The 17,860-nt window shown below is 44.4% G+C and overlaps 1 protein-coding gene across 6 annotated transcripts in view; it reads right to left on the reverse strand.

Annotated features, from left to right (window-relative positions):
- Positions 1-13,884, reverse strand: part of LOC138670121 (CYFIP-related Rac1 interactor A-like) — a 132,584-nt gene extending 118,700 nt beyond the window's left edge. Inside the window, exons 1-2 of one of the 6 annotated variants that reach the window (XM_069757168.1) lie at positions 13,323-13,462; positions 12,401-12,616 (exon numbers count right to left, since the gene is read on the reverse strand). Coding sequence is in view for 1 of the 6 variants with exons in the window: in XM_069757161.1 (XP_069613262.1) it covers positions 13,323-13,488 (166 nt within the window). In the remaining 5 variants the exon portion in view is untranslated. Of the gene's footprint in view, positions 1-12,400; positions 12,617-13,322; positions 13,569-13,671 lie in introns of those variants that run through there. The other 5 variants (XM_069757165.1, XM_069757166.1, XM_069757169.1 and 2 more) reach the window with 5 other exon arrangements.
- Positions 13,885-17,860: the final 3,976 nt, after the last annotated feature.

Consider the following 17,860-nt stretch of genomic DNA (forward strand, 5'->3'; position numbering starts at 1 on the left):
CATGAAACCCGATCCGACCCCTGTGCGGGGTCGGCCATGCGGTACGCGACTTTCGCACCAAAGTCGCGTTTCAATGACGCGAAAAGCGCCATTTCTCAGCCAATGAAGGTAAACGCAGAGTGTGGGCAGCGTGATGACATAGGTCCTGGTCCCCACCATCTTAGAGAAGGGCATTGCAGTGATTGGCTTGCTGTCTGCGGCGTCACAGGGGCTATAAAGGGGCGTTCCCGCCGACCGCCATGTTACTGCTGCTGATCTGAGCTTAGGGAGAGGTTGCTGCCGCTTCGTCAGAAGCAGGGATAGCGTTAGGCAGGGTCCATTAACCACCAAACCGCTTGTGCTGTAGCGATTTCCACTGTCCAACACCACCTTCGGTGTGCAGGGACAGTGGAAGCTACATTTTTTTTTTTTTCCCTCAGCGCTGTAGCTCATTGGGCTGCCCTAGAAGGCTCCCTGATAGCTGCATTGCTGTGTGTACACCGCTGTGCAAACCAACTGCTTTTTTCAAAGCACAAATCCTCTTGTTCCTTCCTTTCTGCACAGCTATCTTTTTGGTTTGTACACACTTTTTATTTAATTTGTGCATCAGTCCACTCCTTATTGCTGCCTGCCATACCTGGCTGAGATTACTGCAGGGAGATAGTAATTGAAGGACACTCCCTGTTTTTTTTTTTTTTTTTTGTGGGAGATTAAGATTGACATTTCTGCTAGAGTGCCATCCCTGTCTGTGTCATCTCTCACTCAGTGGGCCATAGAAAGCCTATTTATTTTTTTGCTTGATTTTGGTTCTAAAATCTACCTGAAAAAATCACTACATCAATCAGTGGGAGAAAAATATTGGCCTCAGGGCTTGTGTGCCACTCCTGACTCCTGTGTGCATCATCACTCACTCAGTGGGCCATAGAAAGCCCATTTTTTTTTTTTTTTGCTTTATTTGGGTTCTAAATTCTACCTGAAAAAAATCAATAAATCAATCAGTGGGAGATTAATATTGGCCTTTGGGCTTGTGTGCCAGTCCTAAGCGTGCCATCTCTCTCTCTCAGATAGTGGGCCATAGAAAGCCTATTTATTTATTTTTTTTTTTATTGGGTTTATAAATTTTCCCTGGAAAAAAAAAAAAAAGTGGGAGATTAATATTGGCCTCTGGGCTTGTGTGCCAGTCCTGAGCGTGCCATCTCTCTCACAAATAGTGGGCCATAGAAAGCCTATTTATTTATTTTTTTTGGTTTTATAAATTCTCCCTTAAAAAAAAAAGGGAGATTAATATTGGCCTTTGGGCTTGTGTGCCAGTCCTAAGCGTGCCATCTTTCTCTGTCTCTCAGATAGTGGGCCATAGAAAGCCTATTTATTATTTTTTTTATTGGGTTTATAAATTTTCCCTGGAACAAAAAAAAAAAAGTGGGAGATAAATATTGGCCTCTGGGCTTGTGTGCCACTCCTGACTCCTGTGTGCGTCATCTCTCACTCAGTGGGCCATAGAAAGCCTTTTTTTGTTTTATTTGTTTTCTAAATTCTCCCTGAAAAAATCATTTTATTTTCTTTGGTTTCTAAATTCTTCCTGAAAAAATCATTTTATTCTATTTTTTTTTTCCTAAAGTCTCCCTGAAAAAAAAACAAAAACAAAACAAATCAGTGGGAGATTAATATTGCCCTTTCTGCTTGTGTGCCAGTCTTGACTCCTGGGTGTGCCATCGCTCTCTCTCTCTCCAATTGTGGGCCATAGAAAGCCTATTATTTTTTTAGCTTGATTTGGGTTCCAAAATCTACCTGAAAAAATCACTACATCAATCAGTGGGAGATAAATATTGGCCTCTGGGCTTGTGTGCCACTCCTGACTCCTGTGTGCGTCATCTCTCACTCAGTGGGCCATAGAAAGCCTTTTTTTTGTTTTATTTGTTTTCTAAATTCTCCCTGAAAAAATCATTTTATTTTATTTGGTTTCTAAATTCTTCCTGAAAAAATCATTTTATTCTATTTTTTTTTTTCCTACAATCTCCCTGAAAAAAAAACAAAAAAAAAACAAATCAGTGGGAGATTAATATTGCCCTTTCTGCTTGTGTGCCAGTCTTGACTCCTGGGTGTGCCATCTCTCTCTCTCTCTCCAATTGTGGGCCATAGAAAGCCTATTATTTTTTTAGCTTGATTTGGGTTCCAAAATCTACCTGAAAAAATCACTACATCAATTAGTGGGAGATAAATATTGGCCTCTGGGCTTGTGTGCCACTCCTGACTCCTGTGTGCGTCATCTCTCACTCAGTGGGCCATAGAAAGCCTTTTTTTGTTTTATTTGTTTTCTAAATTCTCCCTGAAAAAATCATTTTATTTTATTTGGTTTCTAAATTCTTCCTGAAAAAATCATTTCATTCTATTATTTTTTTTCCTAAAGTCTCCCTTAAAAAAAAAAAAATCAAATCAGTGGGAGATTAATATTTACATTTGTGCTTCAGTGACAGTCCTGCGTGTGTGGCATCTCTCTCATTTGTTGCCACCAACAACAGAGTGTGTAACATTGTGCCTGATTTTCGTTGTGGTCTCACTCACCTGTAAAGGGGTAGCTAAATCATACTGAAGTTATAGCTCACCGTGTAATTTGTGTGACAGCAACAAATACCGTTAGTTTGTTTACGTTTTTAAAACAATGAGGAAGTATGGTGGAAGAGGTCGTGGCCGGGGGCGTTCATTGTCAGCTGGTAATGAGGGTAGTGGTAGTGGTGGAGCATCAGCTGGTCGTGGGAAAAAAAATATTGCACCTAAGTCTGGAGCTGTGGAGCCAGGTTCGTCGTCTGGCTACACAAGGCCTCGAACGCTCCCTTTTCTGGGAGTAGGAAAACCGCTTTTAAAGCCGGAGCAGCAAGAGCAAGTTTTGGCTTATCTTGCTGACTCAGCCTCTAGCTCTTTTGCCTCCTCTCGTGAAACTGGTAAATGTCAAAGCAGCGCGTCGTTAGTGGATGTTCACGGTCAGGGACAAGTCGCTTCCTTGTCCTCTTCAGCAAAAACAACAACAGAGAAGAATGCAGCAGGCGACACAACGGGTTACTCCATGGAGCTCTTTACACATACCGTTCCTGGCTTAGAAAGTGAAGCAGTTAACAGTCCATGCCCATTACAAGTTGAATCTGACATGGAGTGCACTGATGCACAGCCACAGCCAGACTACTATGCTGGTCCTTTGACTCAGACCACAACATTGCCCTCGCAGGGTGCTGATCAAGAATCAGACCCTGATGAGACTATGTTGCCCCATCACGAACGCTATACCACCGACCGACACGGTGACACAGACGAAGTTGCACACGAGCTACAAGAAGAGGTAATAGATGACCCAGTTCTTGACCCCGATTGGCAGCCATTGGGGGAACAGGGTGCAGGCGGCAGCAGTTCTGAAGCGGAGGAGGAGGGGCCGCAGCAGGCATCAACATCGCAACAGGTTCCATCTGCCGGGCCCGTATCTTGCCCAAAACGCGTGGCAAAGCCAAAACCTGTTGGAGGACAGCGTGGCCATCCGGTTAAAGCTCAGTCTGCAATTCCTGAAAAGGTATCCGATGCTAGAAAGAGTGCAGTCTGGCATTTTTTTAAACAACATCCAATTGATCAGCGCAAAGTTATCTGTCAAAAATGTTCAACTACCTTAAGCAGAGGACAGAATCTGAAAAGTCTCAATACAAGTTGCATGCATAGACATTTAACCACCATGCATTTGCAAGCCTGGACTAACTACCAAACGTCCCTTAAGGTTGTAGCACCCTCGGCCAATGAAGCTAGTCAGCAACGCAACATCCCTTCCGGCAGTGTAGGGCCACCATTTTCCGCACCACCTGCAGTATCTGTGCAGGTTTCTTTGCCAGGCCAAAGCAGTCAGGGTCAGGGAATCACCAGTTTCGTAGTAGGAAACACTGCATCTAGGGCACCGGTGGCAACAATACCATCTCCCACCGTCTCATGTCCACCGGCACCCCCGCTAGTTCCACGATCTTCAGCTCTCCAGTCCAGCTCAGCCTACATGAGACTATGGTTAGAAAAAGGAAGTACTTAGCCTCGCATCCGCGTACACAGGGTTTGAACGCACACATAGCTAGACTAATCTCGTTAGAGATGATGCCCTACCGGTTAGTTGAAAGCGAAGCTTTCAAAGCCCTGATGGACTACGCTGTACCACGCTACGAGCTACCCAGTCAACACTTTTTTTCCAGAAAAGCCATCCCAGCCCTCCACCAGCATGTTAAAGAGCGCATCGTCCATGCACTCAGGCAATCTGTGAGCACAAAGGTGCACCTGACAACAGATGCATGGACCAGTAGGCATGGCCAGGGACGTTACGTGTCCATCATGGCACACTGGGTAAATGTGGTGGATGCAGGGTCCACAGGGGACAGCAAGTTTGGGACAGTTCTGCCTAGCCCACGGTCTAGGAAACAATTGGCTGTAGCAGTTCGCACCCCCTCCTCCTCCTCTTCGTCCTCCTGCAGAAGCGAGAGCTCGTCCACAGACCGCAGTCGCACAACCACTCCATCCGCAGCTGCCACTGTTGCACACCAGGTCTCCCATTATGGGGCAGCTACTGGCAAACGTCAGCAGGCTGTATTGGCTATGAAGTGTTTGGGCGACAACAGACACACCGCGGAAGTTCTGTCCGAGTTCTTGCAGAAAGAAACGCAGTCATGGCTGGGCACTGTAGATCTTGAGGCAGGCAAGGTAGTGAGTGATAACGGAAGGAATTTCATGGCTGCCATCTCCCTTTCCCAACTGAAACACATTCCTTCCCTGGCTCACACCTTAAACCTGGTGGTGCAGTGCTTCCTGAAAAGTTATCCGGGGTTATCCGACCTGCTCCTCAAAGTGCGTGGACTTTGCTCACATATCCGCCGTTCGCCCGTACACTCCAGCCGTATGCAGACCTATCAGCGTTCTTTGAACCTTCCCCAGCATCGCCTAATCATAGACGTTGCAACAAGGTGGAACTCAACACTGCACATGCTTCAGAGACTGTGTGAACAGAGACGGGCTGTTATGTTTTTGTGGGAGGATACACATACACGGGCAGGCAGTAGGATGGCAGACATGGAGTTGTCAGGTGTGCAGTGGTCGAAGATTCAAGACATGTGTCAAGTCCTTCAGTGTTTTGAGGAATGCACACGGCTGGTTAGTGCAGACAACGCCATAATAAGCATGAGCATCACCCTAATGCGTCTGCTGATGCAAAGTTTGACGCACATAAAGGATCAGGCGTCTGCAGCTGAGGAAGAGGAAAGCCTTGATGACAGTCAGCCATTGTCTGGCCAGGGCAGTGTACAGGACGAGGTAGCGGGCGAAGAGGAGGAGGAGGACGAGGAGGATGATGGGGATGATTATATTTTTAATGAGGAAGCTTTTCCGGGGCCACTGGAAATTGGTGGCGCGGCAAGGCCGGGTTCTGGTTTTTTGAGGGACACAAGTGACGTGGATTTGCCTGAAACTGCCCCTCAACCAAGCACAACCGCAGATTTGAGAACTGGAACTTTGGCCCACATGGCGGATTATGCCTTACGTATCCTCAAAAGGCTCAAAAGGGACACACGCATAACTAAAATGATGAATGATGACGATTACTGGTTGGCCTGCCTCCTTGATCCTCGCTATAAAGGCAAATTGCAAAATATAATGCCACATGAGAACTTGGAACTAATATTAGCAACCAAACAATCAACTCTTGTTGACCGTTTGCTTCTGGCATTCCCTGCACACAGCGCCCGTGATCGTTCTCACACGAGCTGCAGGGGCCAGCAGACCAGAGGAGTTAGAGGGGCAGAAATCAGAAGTGGCGTTGGCCAGAGGGGTTTTCTGACCAGGTTGTGGAGTGATTTTGCTATGACCGCAGACAGGACAGGTACTGCAGCATCAATTCAAAGTGACAGGAGACAACATTTGTCCAGTATGGTTACAAACTATTTTTCATCCCTTATCGATGTTCTCCCTCAACCGTCATTCCCATTTGATTACTGGGCATCAAAATTAGACACCTGGCCAGAATTGGCAGAATATGCATTGCAGGAGCTTGCTTGCCCGGCAGCTAGTGTCCTATCAGAAAGAGTATTCAGTGCTGCAGGTTCAATACTAACAGAAAAAAGGACTCGTCTGGCTACCCAAAATGTAGATGATCTAACCTTCATTAAAATGAACCACAACTGGATTTCGAAATCTTTTGCCCCACCTTGCCCGGCTGACACCTAGCTTTCCTATGAAAAGGTCTTGCCTGTGGACTATTCTGAATGCCTTTTCCAATCTCGTAATTTTCTGCACCTGATTGTCCAGCATACGACATGTTTACACCTCACTAAATGGCCAAACTCCCCACACGGGGCCGTGGTATCGACACTTGGCGACAGCACCCGTGAGAGTGCAGTTTGTCTGAAGAGGTGGGTGAGCCCGCTTTTGGTCGACGGCACTGCCACTGGGTCCCTCCTAGTACAATAAAGTGTCTCTGGCGGTGGTGGTGCGCACCCAACGTCAGACACACCGTTGTAATATGAGGGGCCCTGGGCCTGTACCGCCGGCCACAAGACAGTTTCCCCCCACCCCAGCTCAAACAGTGCTCTACCACTTGCAAAATTATCTCACAGCTCCACCAATGTTTAGTCTATGCACTGACATCCTTCAATGCCTGCCACTGACAATACCATTGTATTGACATTTTTGTTATGTTAGGCCTTCGATGCCTGTCTGTGGTCACTCCTTCCACTAGGCCTCCACTGACCACACCACTGCTGCCCGTGTACCCCTGGAACCAATTTAAAATTGCCTACAGCCATGTGTTATTATTTTAGGCCTTCGATGCCTGTCTGCGGTCACTCCTTCCACTAGGCCTCCACTGACCACACCACTGCTGCCCGTGTACCCCTGGAACCAATTTAAAATTGCCTACAGCCATGTGTTATTATTTTAGGCCTTCGATGCCTGTCTGCGGTCACTCCTTCCACTAGGCCTCCACTGACCACACCACTGCTGCCCGTGTACCCCTGGAACCAATTTAAAATTGCCTACAGCCATGTGTTATTATTTTAGGCCTTCGATGCCTGTCTGCGGTCACTCCTTCCACTAGGCCTCCACTGACCACACCACTGCTGCCCGTGTACCCCTGGAACCAATTTAAAATTGCCTACAGCCATGTGTTATTATTTTAGGCCTTCGATGCCTGTCTGCGGTCACTCCTTCCACTAGGCCTCCACTGACCACACCACTGCTGCCCGTGTACCCCTGGAACCAATTTAAAATTGCCTACAGCCATGTGTTATTATTTTAGGCCTTCGATGCCTGTCTGCGGTCACTCCTTCCACTAGGCCTCCACTGACCACACCACTGCTGCCCGTGTACCCCTGGAACCAATTTAAAATTGCCTACAGCCATGTGTTATTATTTTAGGCCTTCGATGCCTGTCTGCGGTCACTCCTTCCACTAGGCCTCCACTGACCACACCACTGCTGCCCGTGTACCCCTGGAACCAATTTAAAATTGCCTACAGCCATGTGTTATTATTTTAGGCCTTCGATGCCTGTCTGCGGTCACTCCTTCCACTAGGCCTCCACTGACCACACCACTGCTGCCCGTGTACCCCTGGAACCAACATCAGAAAACATAAAAATAAGTATTTTGCTTATAAAAAAGAAAATACTGGAGAGATATCAAATGCAGACATTTTAACATTAAAAACAAACACATACAACAAAAATCTGGTACAGTACTAAAAATGGCCACCAGCTACAATAACTTTCTCCTGCAAGTAGTTAACTGAAAGGTTTTTTCAATTTTAAACACAGATATGGCATCCACCGAGTGTTGTCCTGTCGCGTCTTCTTTATATTATTGCCAAGAAGATGCAAAACAATGAAAATAATAAAATCATTATTTACCAAAAAAATAGAGTAAGTCAAAACCACATTGCAAATAAACATTCATTACAAATAAAGAAGCAGGGCGCGTCCGAGGGTGAGTATATACCTAATAAGAATATAATCACCCTCGGACGCGCCCTGCTTCTTTCCGGCAGCCTTCCTTCCTAAGAATCAGCCCTTCCGTGGTGTAGAGAGAGGGTTTGTTACACTCCAAGGTGTTCCCCAGGTTGCCTTTCCTGAGCTTCGATCTTCCGGCTCTCGTTTAGTAGTTGTTGGAAACTACGCTGCATTAGGCCTACAAATTGGGTATGGGGTGTAGAGAGATGGTGTGTTCCACTGTAGAGAGATGGTGTGTTCCACTCCAAGGTGTTCCCCAGGTTTCCTCGCCAATGCTTCGATCATCATGCTCTCGTTTAGTAGTTGTTGGAAACTACGCTGCATTAGGCCTACAAATTGGGTATGGGGTGTAGAGAGATGGTGTGTTCCACTCCAAGGTGTTCCCCAGGTTTCCTCTCCATTGCTTCGATCTTCATGCTCTCGTTTAGTAGTTGTTGGAAACTACGCTGCATTAGGCCTACAAATTGGGTATGGGGTGTAGAGAGATGGTGTGTTACACTCCAAGGTGTTCCCCAGGTTTCCTCTCCATTGCTTCGATCTTCATGCTCTCGTTTAGTAGTTGTTGGAAACTACGCTGCATTAGGCCTACAAATTGGGTATGGGGTGTAGAGAGATGGTGTGTTACACTCCAAGGTGTTCCCCAGGTTTCCTCTCCATTGCTTCGATCTTCCGGCTCTCGTTTAGTAGTTGTTGGAAACTACGCTGCATTAGGCCTACAAATTGGGTATGGGGTGTAGAGAGATGGTGTGTTCCACTCCAAGGTGTTCCCCAGGTTGCCTTTCCTGAGCTTCGATCTTCCGGCTCTCGTTTAGTAGTTGTTGGAAACTACGCTGCATTAGGCCTACAAATTGGGTATGGGGTGTAGAGAGATGGTGTGTTCCACTGTAGAGAGATGGTGTGTTCCACTCCAAGGTGTTCCCCAGGTTTCCTCGCCAATGCTTCGATCATCGTGCTCTCGTTTAGTAGTTGTTGGAAACTACGCTGCATTAGGCCTACAAATTGGGTATGGGGTGTAGAGAGATGGTGTGTTCCACTCCAAGGTGTTCCCCAGGTTTCCTCTCCATTGCTTCGACCTTCATGCTCTCGTTTAGTAGTTGTTGGAAACTACGCTGCATTAGGCCTACAAATTGGGTATGGGGTGTAGAGAGATGGTGTGTTACACTCCAAGGTGTTCCCCAGGTTTCCTCTCCATTGCTTCGATCTTCCGGCTCTCGTTTAGTAGTTGTTGGAAACTACGCTGCATTGGGCCTACAAATTGGGTATGGGGTGTAGAGAGATGGTGTGTTCCACTCCAAGGTGTTCTCCAGGTTGCCTTTCCTGAGCTTCGATCTTCCGGCTCTCGTTTAGTAGTTGTTGGAAACTACGCTGCATTAGGCCTACAAATTGGGTATGGGGTGTAGAGAGATGGTGTGTTCCACTGTAGAGAGATGGTGTGTTCCACTCCAAGGTGTTCCCCAGGTTTCCTCGCCAATGCTTCGATCATCATGCTCTCGTTTAGTAGTTGTTGGAAACTTCGCTGCATTAGGCCTACAAATTGGGTATGGGGTGTAGAGAGATGGTGTGTTCCACTCCAAGGTGTTCCCCAGGTTTCCTCGCCAATGCTTCGATCATCATGCTCTCGTTTAGTAGTTGTTGGAAACTACGCTGCATTAGACCTACAAATTGGGTATGGGGTGTAGAGAGATGGTGTGTTCCACTCCAAGGTGTTCTCCAGGTTGCCTTTCCTGAACTTCTATCTTCAGGCTCTCATTAAATTGTGGTTAAACGGAACAACTGCATTTGGCGTACTAGTTGGTTTGGGGCCTACTATCGGTGTCTGCCGCTCCTTGCTGTTCTCCTGGTTTCCTGTCCTGAAATTCCGTTTTCAGGCGCTCGTTAAGTAGTTGTTAATGTTAGACTGCATTTGGCCTACTAGTTGGGTTGGGGCCTACTATCGGTGTCTGCCACTCCTTGCTGTTCTCCTCCACTGAACAAAGCTGTGCCGCCTGTTTACTACTGTTGCCAATTTTGAACTGCATTTCGACTACTTACTGATTTGGGCCTACTCTCTGTGTCAGCCTCTCATTCCAGTTGTCCTCCACTGCAATGCCCCCTGATTAGTCCTGTGTTACCAATTTTGAACTGCATTTAGCCCACTTTATTCTTTGGGCCTATATCTGTGTTTCCTCCTCATCCTGCCCATTGCCCAGCCAGTGATAGATGAGTCTGCTGGTACATTGACCCATAACGCAACATTTCCCGTGCACGCTACACTGCAAGATTGTGACCCTGCTGAAAGTCAGGTCCCCCTTCCCGCATACCATACCACCTTACACGGGGACAAACAGGAAGGTGCAGATGAAAGTGCAGGTTCCTTCATCAGGTGGGGGGAGGAATACTAGTTGGCGACGTCACTGGCACAGGGCCTCTCATGGTACGCAAAAGTGTTACTGCCGGTGGGAGGCGCCCCCGCCGTGCAAACACACCGCTGTACTTTGAGGGGCCCTGTGCCAGTGCCAATGCCAACGAGTGGGCCCCCCCTGCTTGCTCAGGTTCACAGCACTTGCAAAGTTGAAATACTTACCTCTCCCTGCTCCACTGCCGTGACGTGGTCCAGATTTCCTGGGCCCACTAATTACTTGAACCAGCCCTACCCACCACAACTTTAGCCAAATGACCCCCAATTTCAAATGCCTTCCAATTATTATAAGGTAAATTACGCTTGACAAGCTTCATTAAGAAGAATGGATGGTTTTGACATTAAAATGGGCACTCTAGGTGTTTTCCTGGCCCCCACTCACTGCCGACTATGCTGCCCCATTGACTTGCATTGGGTTTCGTGTTTCGGTCGATCCCGACTTTACGTCATAATCGGCCGATTTCACTCGACCCGACTTTTGAGATAGTCGGGTTTCGCAAAACCCGGCTCGACTCTAAAAAGGTCAAGGTCGCTCAACTCTAGAGATGACAGTTCGTGCTTTTAAAATTCAACGGATGGAGAGGAAAGAGGAGTGAGAGGCAGACACAGACATTCACCTGAAACGGCACGGCGGCACAGTGGTTAGCACTGCAGCCTTGCAGTGCTGGGGTCCTGGGTTCTAATCCCACCCAGGACAACATCTGCAAAGAGTTTGTATGTTCTCTCCGTGTTTGCGTGGGTTTCCTCCGGGCACTCCGGTTTCCTCCCACATTCCAAAGACATACTGATAGGGATTCTAGATTGTGAGCCCCATCGGGGACAGTGATGATAGTGTGTGCAAAACTGTAAAGCGCTGCGGAATATGTTAGCGCTATATAAAAATAAAGATTATTATTATTATTATTATTAACAGTCACATTTCTCTATAGAACTTTATGAGCACCAACTGTTATCTCCTATCTCAGTAATGGAAAAATCAGTATTCAATGAAGACACATTGAATCAAGAATTCTGAGAATGAAATGTTAATCAAGGAGGAGAAAGAAATAGATTTCTCTGATAAGTTTCTTATCTTCATGTGTACGATTGATTTATGTGGAAACAATTTAAATGACAATTGCTCTATCAGCTCACACTTTGCTTCTTAATGCAGTTTGTTTCTACCAATATTAGGACTGGATACAATAAAAAGGAACTATAGAGCGTTTTCTTTGAAGAAGGAAATATAATGAAACGCTAACTCTGGGCCGAGCTTTTTGACATAGATGTGTAAACACTATTTGGAAATGAATACTCTCTATCGATCAGTCTGTATATGCACATTCACCTCTGCATCTGCTCTTTGAACCCAGGTAACGGCATCCATTCATGTATTACGAGGCCAGGCATATGAGTGAAGAGGTATATTTCCAGATTCCAATCTTTTATCATAAAGCTCAAATGTGGAGGTACCCTTTTACATTTTTGTATAAATATTTCCTATAGCAATATATTAGATAATAATAATAATAATCTATATTTCTGTAGCGCCAACATACAATACTTATGTGCATCCAGAGGCTCTATACCTTGGTGGCTACAATACAATTGGGCCATTTGGGTTTTTTGTATCTCACATATAGCACTGTCTGAAATGCTATTGTTCAACCTCGACAAGTCACAAAATCAACCAGATTATCTTAATCAGAATATATAGATATAATATCACCCTACCTGATCAGTCTTAACTAGCTTCACACCCGTTGAAGGTTTAAGAAAAATTATATTATTTTAATGGTTTCCAAGACATTATAACGTTGTGATGGATTTCATGACACCAGTAGAAAAATATTTAGAATTGAGAGTCTTCAGTGGTTGATAATGATATCATTTACGGGTAATAGCTAATCATTTTCTATCTAACCATTAGCAGTGCATGTGCAACAAGGTAATGACAGTACCATCATCATCTTCAATTGTCATGAAACTTATTTTTACATATTCTTTAACTTCTTTAAAACACCAAGAAAAAAAAAATCACCTCCTTTGTTCCGGCATCACATACTGCAATCCTTTCCCATGCCTTAACATCCCCTTTGCTGCCCATTAGAGGGTTCCTCCACTTTGTGGATGCTATGTGCCAGTGTACCAGCTGCAGACAACTCCCAACCTTCCTCTCTACTGCCTCTCCCATTGAATCAGCTGTGCCTTTCCATAGTGCAAATCCATTATCCAGCTTCACTAGAGGGAGCGGAGACTGTAAGGAGGGGTTGAAGCACAGTGCGGCAGGAGAAGTGAAGGAGAGAAAAATGGAGGGAAAAGGCAGAGGAAAAGAAACGAAAAGAAAAAGGCTGAGGGTTAAAGCTGGAGACGACTGAGCAGGACCTTGGTGTTAGACTTGACGCCCATATCATGTTATGACATTACAAATATTTATCCTTATAGTCATTCTTCATATAGAATTCTATACTATAGACATTTTCAAGACAAAGCGTACAAGCAAGAGTAAATTATTGTGAAAATGGTGTACTTTGAACCATCTCAATCCCATTGGGCAACCATGTTCAGTGCACATCTCAGAGATTGTAGATACATCTTTGCACAAAGCTTCACCCACCCCTGATTTCTCCATATCTTGTAATGCAGATATAATACAGAATGTATGACCCCACTGACAGGTAACCTGCCATATGCAGCACATGTTACACAGCCATTATACATAACATGCATTCATCTTTACGGCACACGGCCATGTCTCCTATACAATCACATGCATATTGTCACATTATAATATCCACCTTGCACATACAATGGGTATACCGGCATATATATGTACACTTCTCAGCAAATCTCTATCTTATGTAATATTATGAATGAAAGAACCCATAAAGCCATACATCACATACAAATATGCTCATAAATGACCAATGTCCTTTCCACGCATATTCGCACACAGCACTCACCGCAAAGCCATCTGCAGGAGCGTGTGAGGATAGGAGGGTCAGCAGCACAGTGTAGCTGTGTGTGTATGTGTATGTCTCTGTACCAAGGAGTCTTGCAGCTGCTAACTGTGCAAAATACATTACAAAAGCAGACTCCCTCCCCCCAGACCCACTGTGACGTGAGCATGGGCAGATTAACCTGCTGTATGCTGACAATCGGTGGATCACCCCTATGTGGAGCATCAGCACCTTGGAGCGCTTTCTTAAAATAGCAGCGCATCAACCCGTTAACCCACTGCATGCAAACTATTACTGCAAATGAAAAATCCGCATGCTACCCTCATGTCTCATAGAAATTACATACACATACCCGACTGTCACAGGCGACATCCTATTCTTTGTCATTGACTAGCATAATAAATGAATACTATAAATTATAAATCGCTAAGATGGAAAAAAAAAATGTATGGAGAAATTAATCAAAGAGTGAGTTCACCAGAATCATGAATGAAGCAAGAATTCGCCATAGGGATTTGCAGAAAGAAATGTCAGTCACAAATGAGGATGAGCTCGCTTCTGTACCAAAAAAAGGTTTCTGTGAATAGAACCAATAGGAATCTGCCATATGCTCCCCCTGCCTAGTAACTGAATACTACAAACCCAAAGAATCTTCGGTGGAAGATGTGATCAGAAACTATATCTTTTATTAACGGCCATTTACAAATTAAATGTAATGACAGGAGTCGACTGCTCAAACAAATGGAGGGAACACTTCATCATAGTCAAGTCAATTACACTTCAGGGATATCAATCTATACAGTTAGGAAACATAAGCAGCTTTGAATAAATGTCATCTGCTTTGGAGCAAATGAAAGTGATCACAGGTGCACTGGAAAGGTAACAGTAAGACAACCCCCAAAAAGTGAATGGTTTTAAGGTGGTGGCCACAGCCAACTTCTAATTCCAAATCCTTCCTGACTGGTTCTTATCTAATTTTGCATTTTGCTACTAATAGCATAAGGTGATACCTGCAGCCCATTCAATTTGCACAGATAGTCCAGTTCGTCCAAGATGGCACTTCCACATGTGCTGTCAGAAGGAAGGTTTGCTGTGTTTTCCAGCACAGTTTCAAGAGCATTGAGAAGAAACCAGGACATGGGCCGACAAACGCGGAGAACATCAGCCCAACAACCCAACCATTATTTGTGAAGATGAATAAGATTAGTTCTTCCAGACCTCTACAAAATGAACTCCAGTGTGCAACTAGTGTGCATGTTTCTAACAAAAATGACAAAAACAGACTTCATGAAGGTGAGAAGTGGGTCCAATGTACTGTAGTGGAACCTGTGCTCACAGTCCAGCACTAAGCAGCTTGATTGGCTGTCTCCAGAGAGAACCAGAATTGAAGGACTCCTACTGGCTCCTTTTGTTATGTTCACAAATAAGAACAGGTTTCCACTGACTATATGATAGACATAAAGTTGCCATGGTTAATATTTGCTGCCTGCTTGTAATATCATAATGGAAAACTGGTTTGACTGATCTGACTGGGTGATCCGGGGGGACATATCCTTGGAGGATTGCACAAATCTCCATGTAATAGTTAGATGTAAGGGTGTGGACTGTACTGTTGGGGTTTTTGCCTCTGAAGACTAGAGTTGATCGAATTTGTTCGGATTTGGGTCCGAATACGATCGGCAGCGAATATTGTTTTTGCAACATCATTAGAGTCAATGGGAGTAGAAGTTACCGAATATGTTCAGAACCGATCATCAAACATACAGTGCTTTGAGAAAGTATTCGGCTCCCTGGAATTTTTCAACCTTTTCCCACATATCATGCTTCAAACATAAAGATACCAAATGTAAATTTTTGGTGAAGAATCAACAACAAGTGGAACACAATTGTGAAGTTGAACAAAATTTATTGGTTATTTTAAATTTTTGTGTAAATTCAAAAACTGAAAAGTGGGGCGTGCAATATTATTTGGCTCCTTTAACTTAATACTTTGTTGTGCCACCTTTTCCTGCAATTACAGCTGCAAGTCACTTGGGGTATGTATCTATCAGTTTTATACATCGAGAGACTGAAATTCTTGCCCATTCTTCCTTGGCAAACAGCTCGAGCTCAGTGAGGTTTGATGGAGATCGTTTGTGAATAGCAGTTTTCAGCTCTTTCCACAGATTCTCGATTGGATTGAGGTCTCGACTTTGACTTGGCCATTCTAACACCTGGATACGTTTATTTGTGAACCATTCCATTGTAGATATTGCTTTATGTTTGGGATCATTGTCTTGTTGGAAGACAAATCTCCATCCCAGTCTCAGGTCTTTTGCAGACTCCAACAGGTTTTCTTCAAGAATGGTCCTGTATTTGGCTCCACCCATCTTCCCATCAATTTTAACCATCTTCCCTGTCCCTGCTGAAGAAAAGCAGGCGCAAACCATGATGCTGCCACCACCATGTTTGACAGTGGGGATGGTGGGTTCAGGGTGATGAGCTGTGTTGCCTTTACGCCAAACATATCATTTGGCATTGCTGCCAAAAAGTTCGATTTTTGGTTTCATCTGACCAGAGCACCTTCTTCCACATGTTTACTGTATCTCCCAGATGGCTTGTTGCAAAATTTAAACTACACTTTTCATTTATATCTTTGAGAAATGGCTTTCTTCTTGCCACTCTTCCATAAAGGCCAGATTTGTGCAGTGTACGGCTGATTGTTGTCCTATGGACAGACTGTCCCACCTCAGCTGTGGATCTCTGCAGTTCATCCAGAGTGATCATGGGCTTCTTGGCTGCATCCCTGATCAGTCTTCTAATTTGAGAAGAAAGTTTAGAGGGACGGCCGGGTCTTGATAGATTTGCCATGGTATGAAACTCCTTTCATTTCAATATGATCGCTTGCACATAGCTCCTTGGGATGTTTAAAGTTTTGGAAATCATTTTGTATCCAAATCCAGCTTTAAACTTCTCCACAACAGTATCACGGACCTGCCTGTTGTATTCCTTGGTCTTCATGATGCTCTCTGTGCTTCAAACAGAACCCTGAGACTATCACAGAGCAGGTGCATTTATACGGAGACTTGATTACACACAGGTGGATTATATTTATCATCATTAGGCATTTAGGACAACATTGGATCATTCAGAAATCCACAATGAAATTCTGGAGTGAGTTTGTTGCACTGAAAGTAAAGGGGCTGAATAATATTGCACACCCCGCTTTTCAGTTTTTGAATTTCCACAAAAATTTAAAATAACCAATAAATTTCGTTCAACTTCACAATTGTGTTCCACTTGTTGTTGATTCTTCACCAAAAATTTATATTTGGTATCTTTATGTTTGAAGCATGATATGTGGGAAATGGTTGAAAAGTTGCAGGGAGCCGAATACTTTCGCAAGGCACTGTACATTCGGCACAAATAGGGTACCAATGTTTCAATATGGCAAATTCAGATTCGGAGACCGAATCCGAACAAGTTCGCTCAACTCTACTGAAGACAAAAATCACATGATATTTTCACATGATACTAATATATATTTATAAAGAGAGAATAAGAAACACACTGGCGGTAAGGGGAGCCCCGAAGCCGCTGATATCATGACAAGCACTGTGCCAACTATGTCAGAAATTAAAAAAAGTTTTTTTTAAAAGGATAACGGCCAATACTAGAACAGTTGTTGTCCAAAAAGCCACACTTGATTTAATGTCTCAATTATGCTACTTCCTTATGGCACAATAGAACACTAATACCGTTATGTAACAAGACTGTTACCACTGGGTGCTACCAGTCTGGTATATGTGGGTGATATTCCCACTATATCCTGTTATTGTCATTTTTAATATATTTGCAGAAACTAAATGCACTTAGTCACACCGTTAACATTGGTATATTGTCGGGCTATCAGCAGACTATTATAAACAAGACCGGGTTCTTACCTAGCTTTCATTTCCTAGATATCCCGTCATTGCAACTTCTCCCAAGAATGTGGGTGGTTGGCAAGTAATGGTGTTTGACACTACGGTGTCTGTCCAAAGGGTGCACGATACCATGCAGAGCCAGAAGCGCCCCAGCTGGCGACGTCGCTGGATGCTCAGGAAAAATGGCCCACAGTTTTCGGCAGCGTGTGACAGCGTTTGTGTAGCCCTACAATATACCAATGCTAACGGTGTGACTAAGTGCATTTAGTTTCTGCAAATATATAAAAAATTACAATAGCAAGATATAGTGGGAATATCACCCACATATACCAGACTGGTAGCACCTAGTGGTAACAGTCTTGTTGCATAACGGTATTAGTGTTCTATTGTGCCATAAGGAAGTAGCATAATTGAGGCATTTAATCAAGTGTGGCTTTTTGGACAACAACTGTTCTAGTATTGGTCGTTAGCTCTAGCGTGATATCTATATTATTCTTTTAATATATACTGTATATATATATATATATATTACATATATAGTATCATGTGAAGTGTAAACTATTTCCTGCGGTTTGGAAATATATTGGGTAATGCAAAGGTTATGCATAATAGTAGTCTACAGCGCAGAACAAGTAT

This window comes from Ranitomeya imitator, chromosome 3, assembly GCF_032444005.1.
Source record: "Ranitomeya imitator isolate aRanImi1 chromosome 3, aRanImi1.pri, whole genome shotgun sequence".
NCBI lineage: Eukaryota > Metazoa > Chordata > Amphibia > Anura > Dendrobatidae > Ranitomeya > Ranitomeya imitator.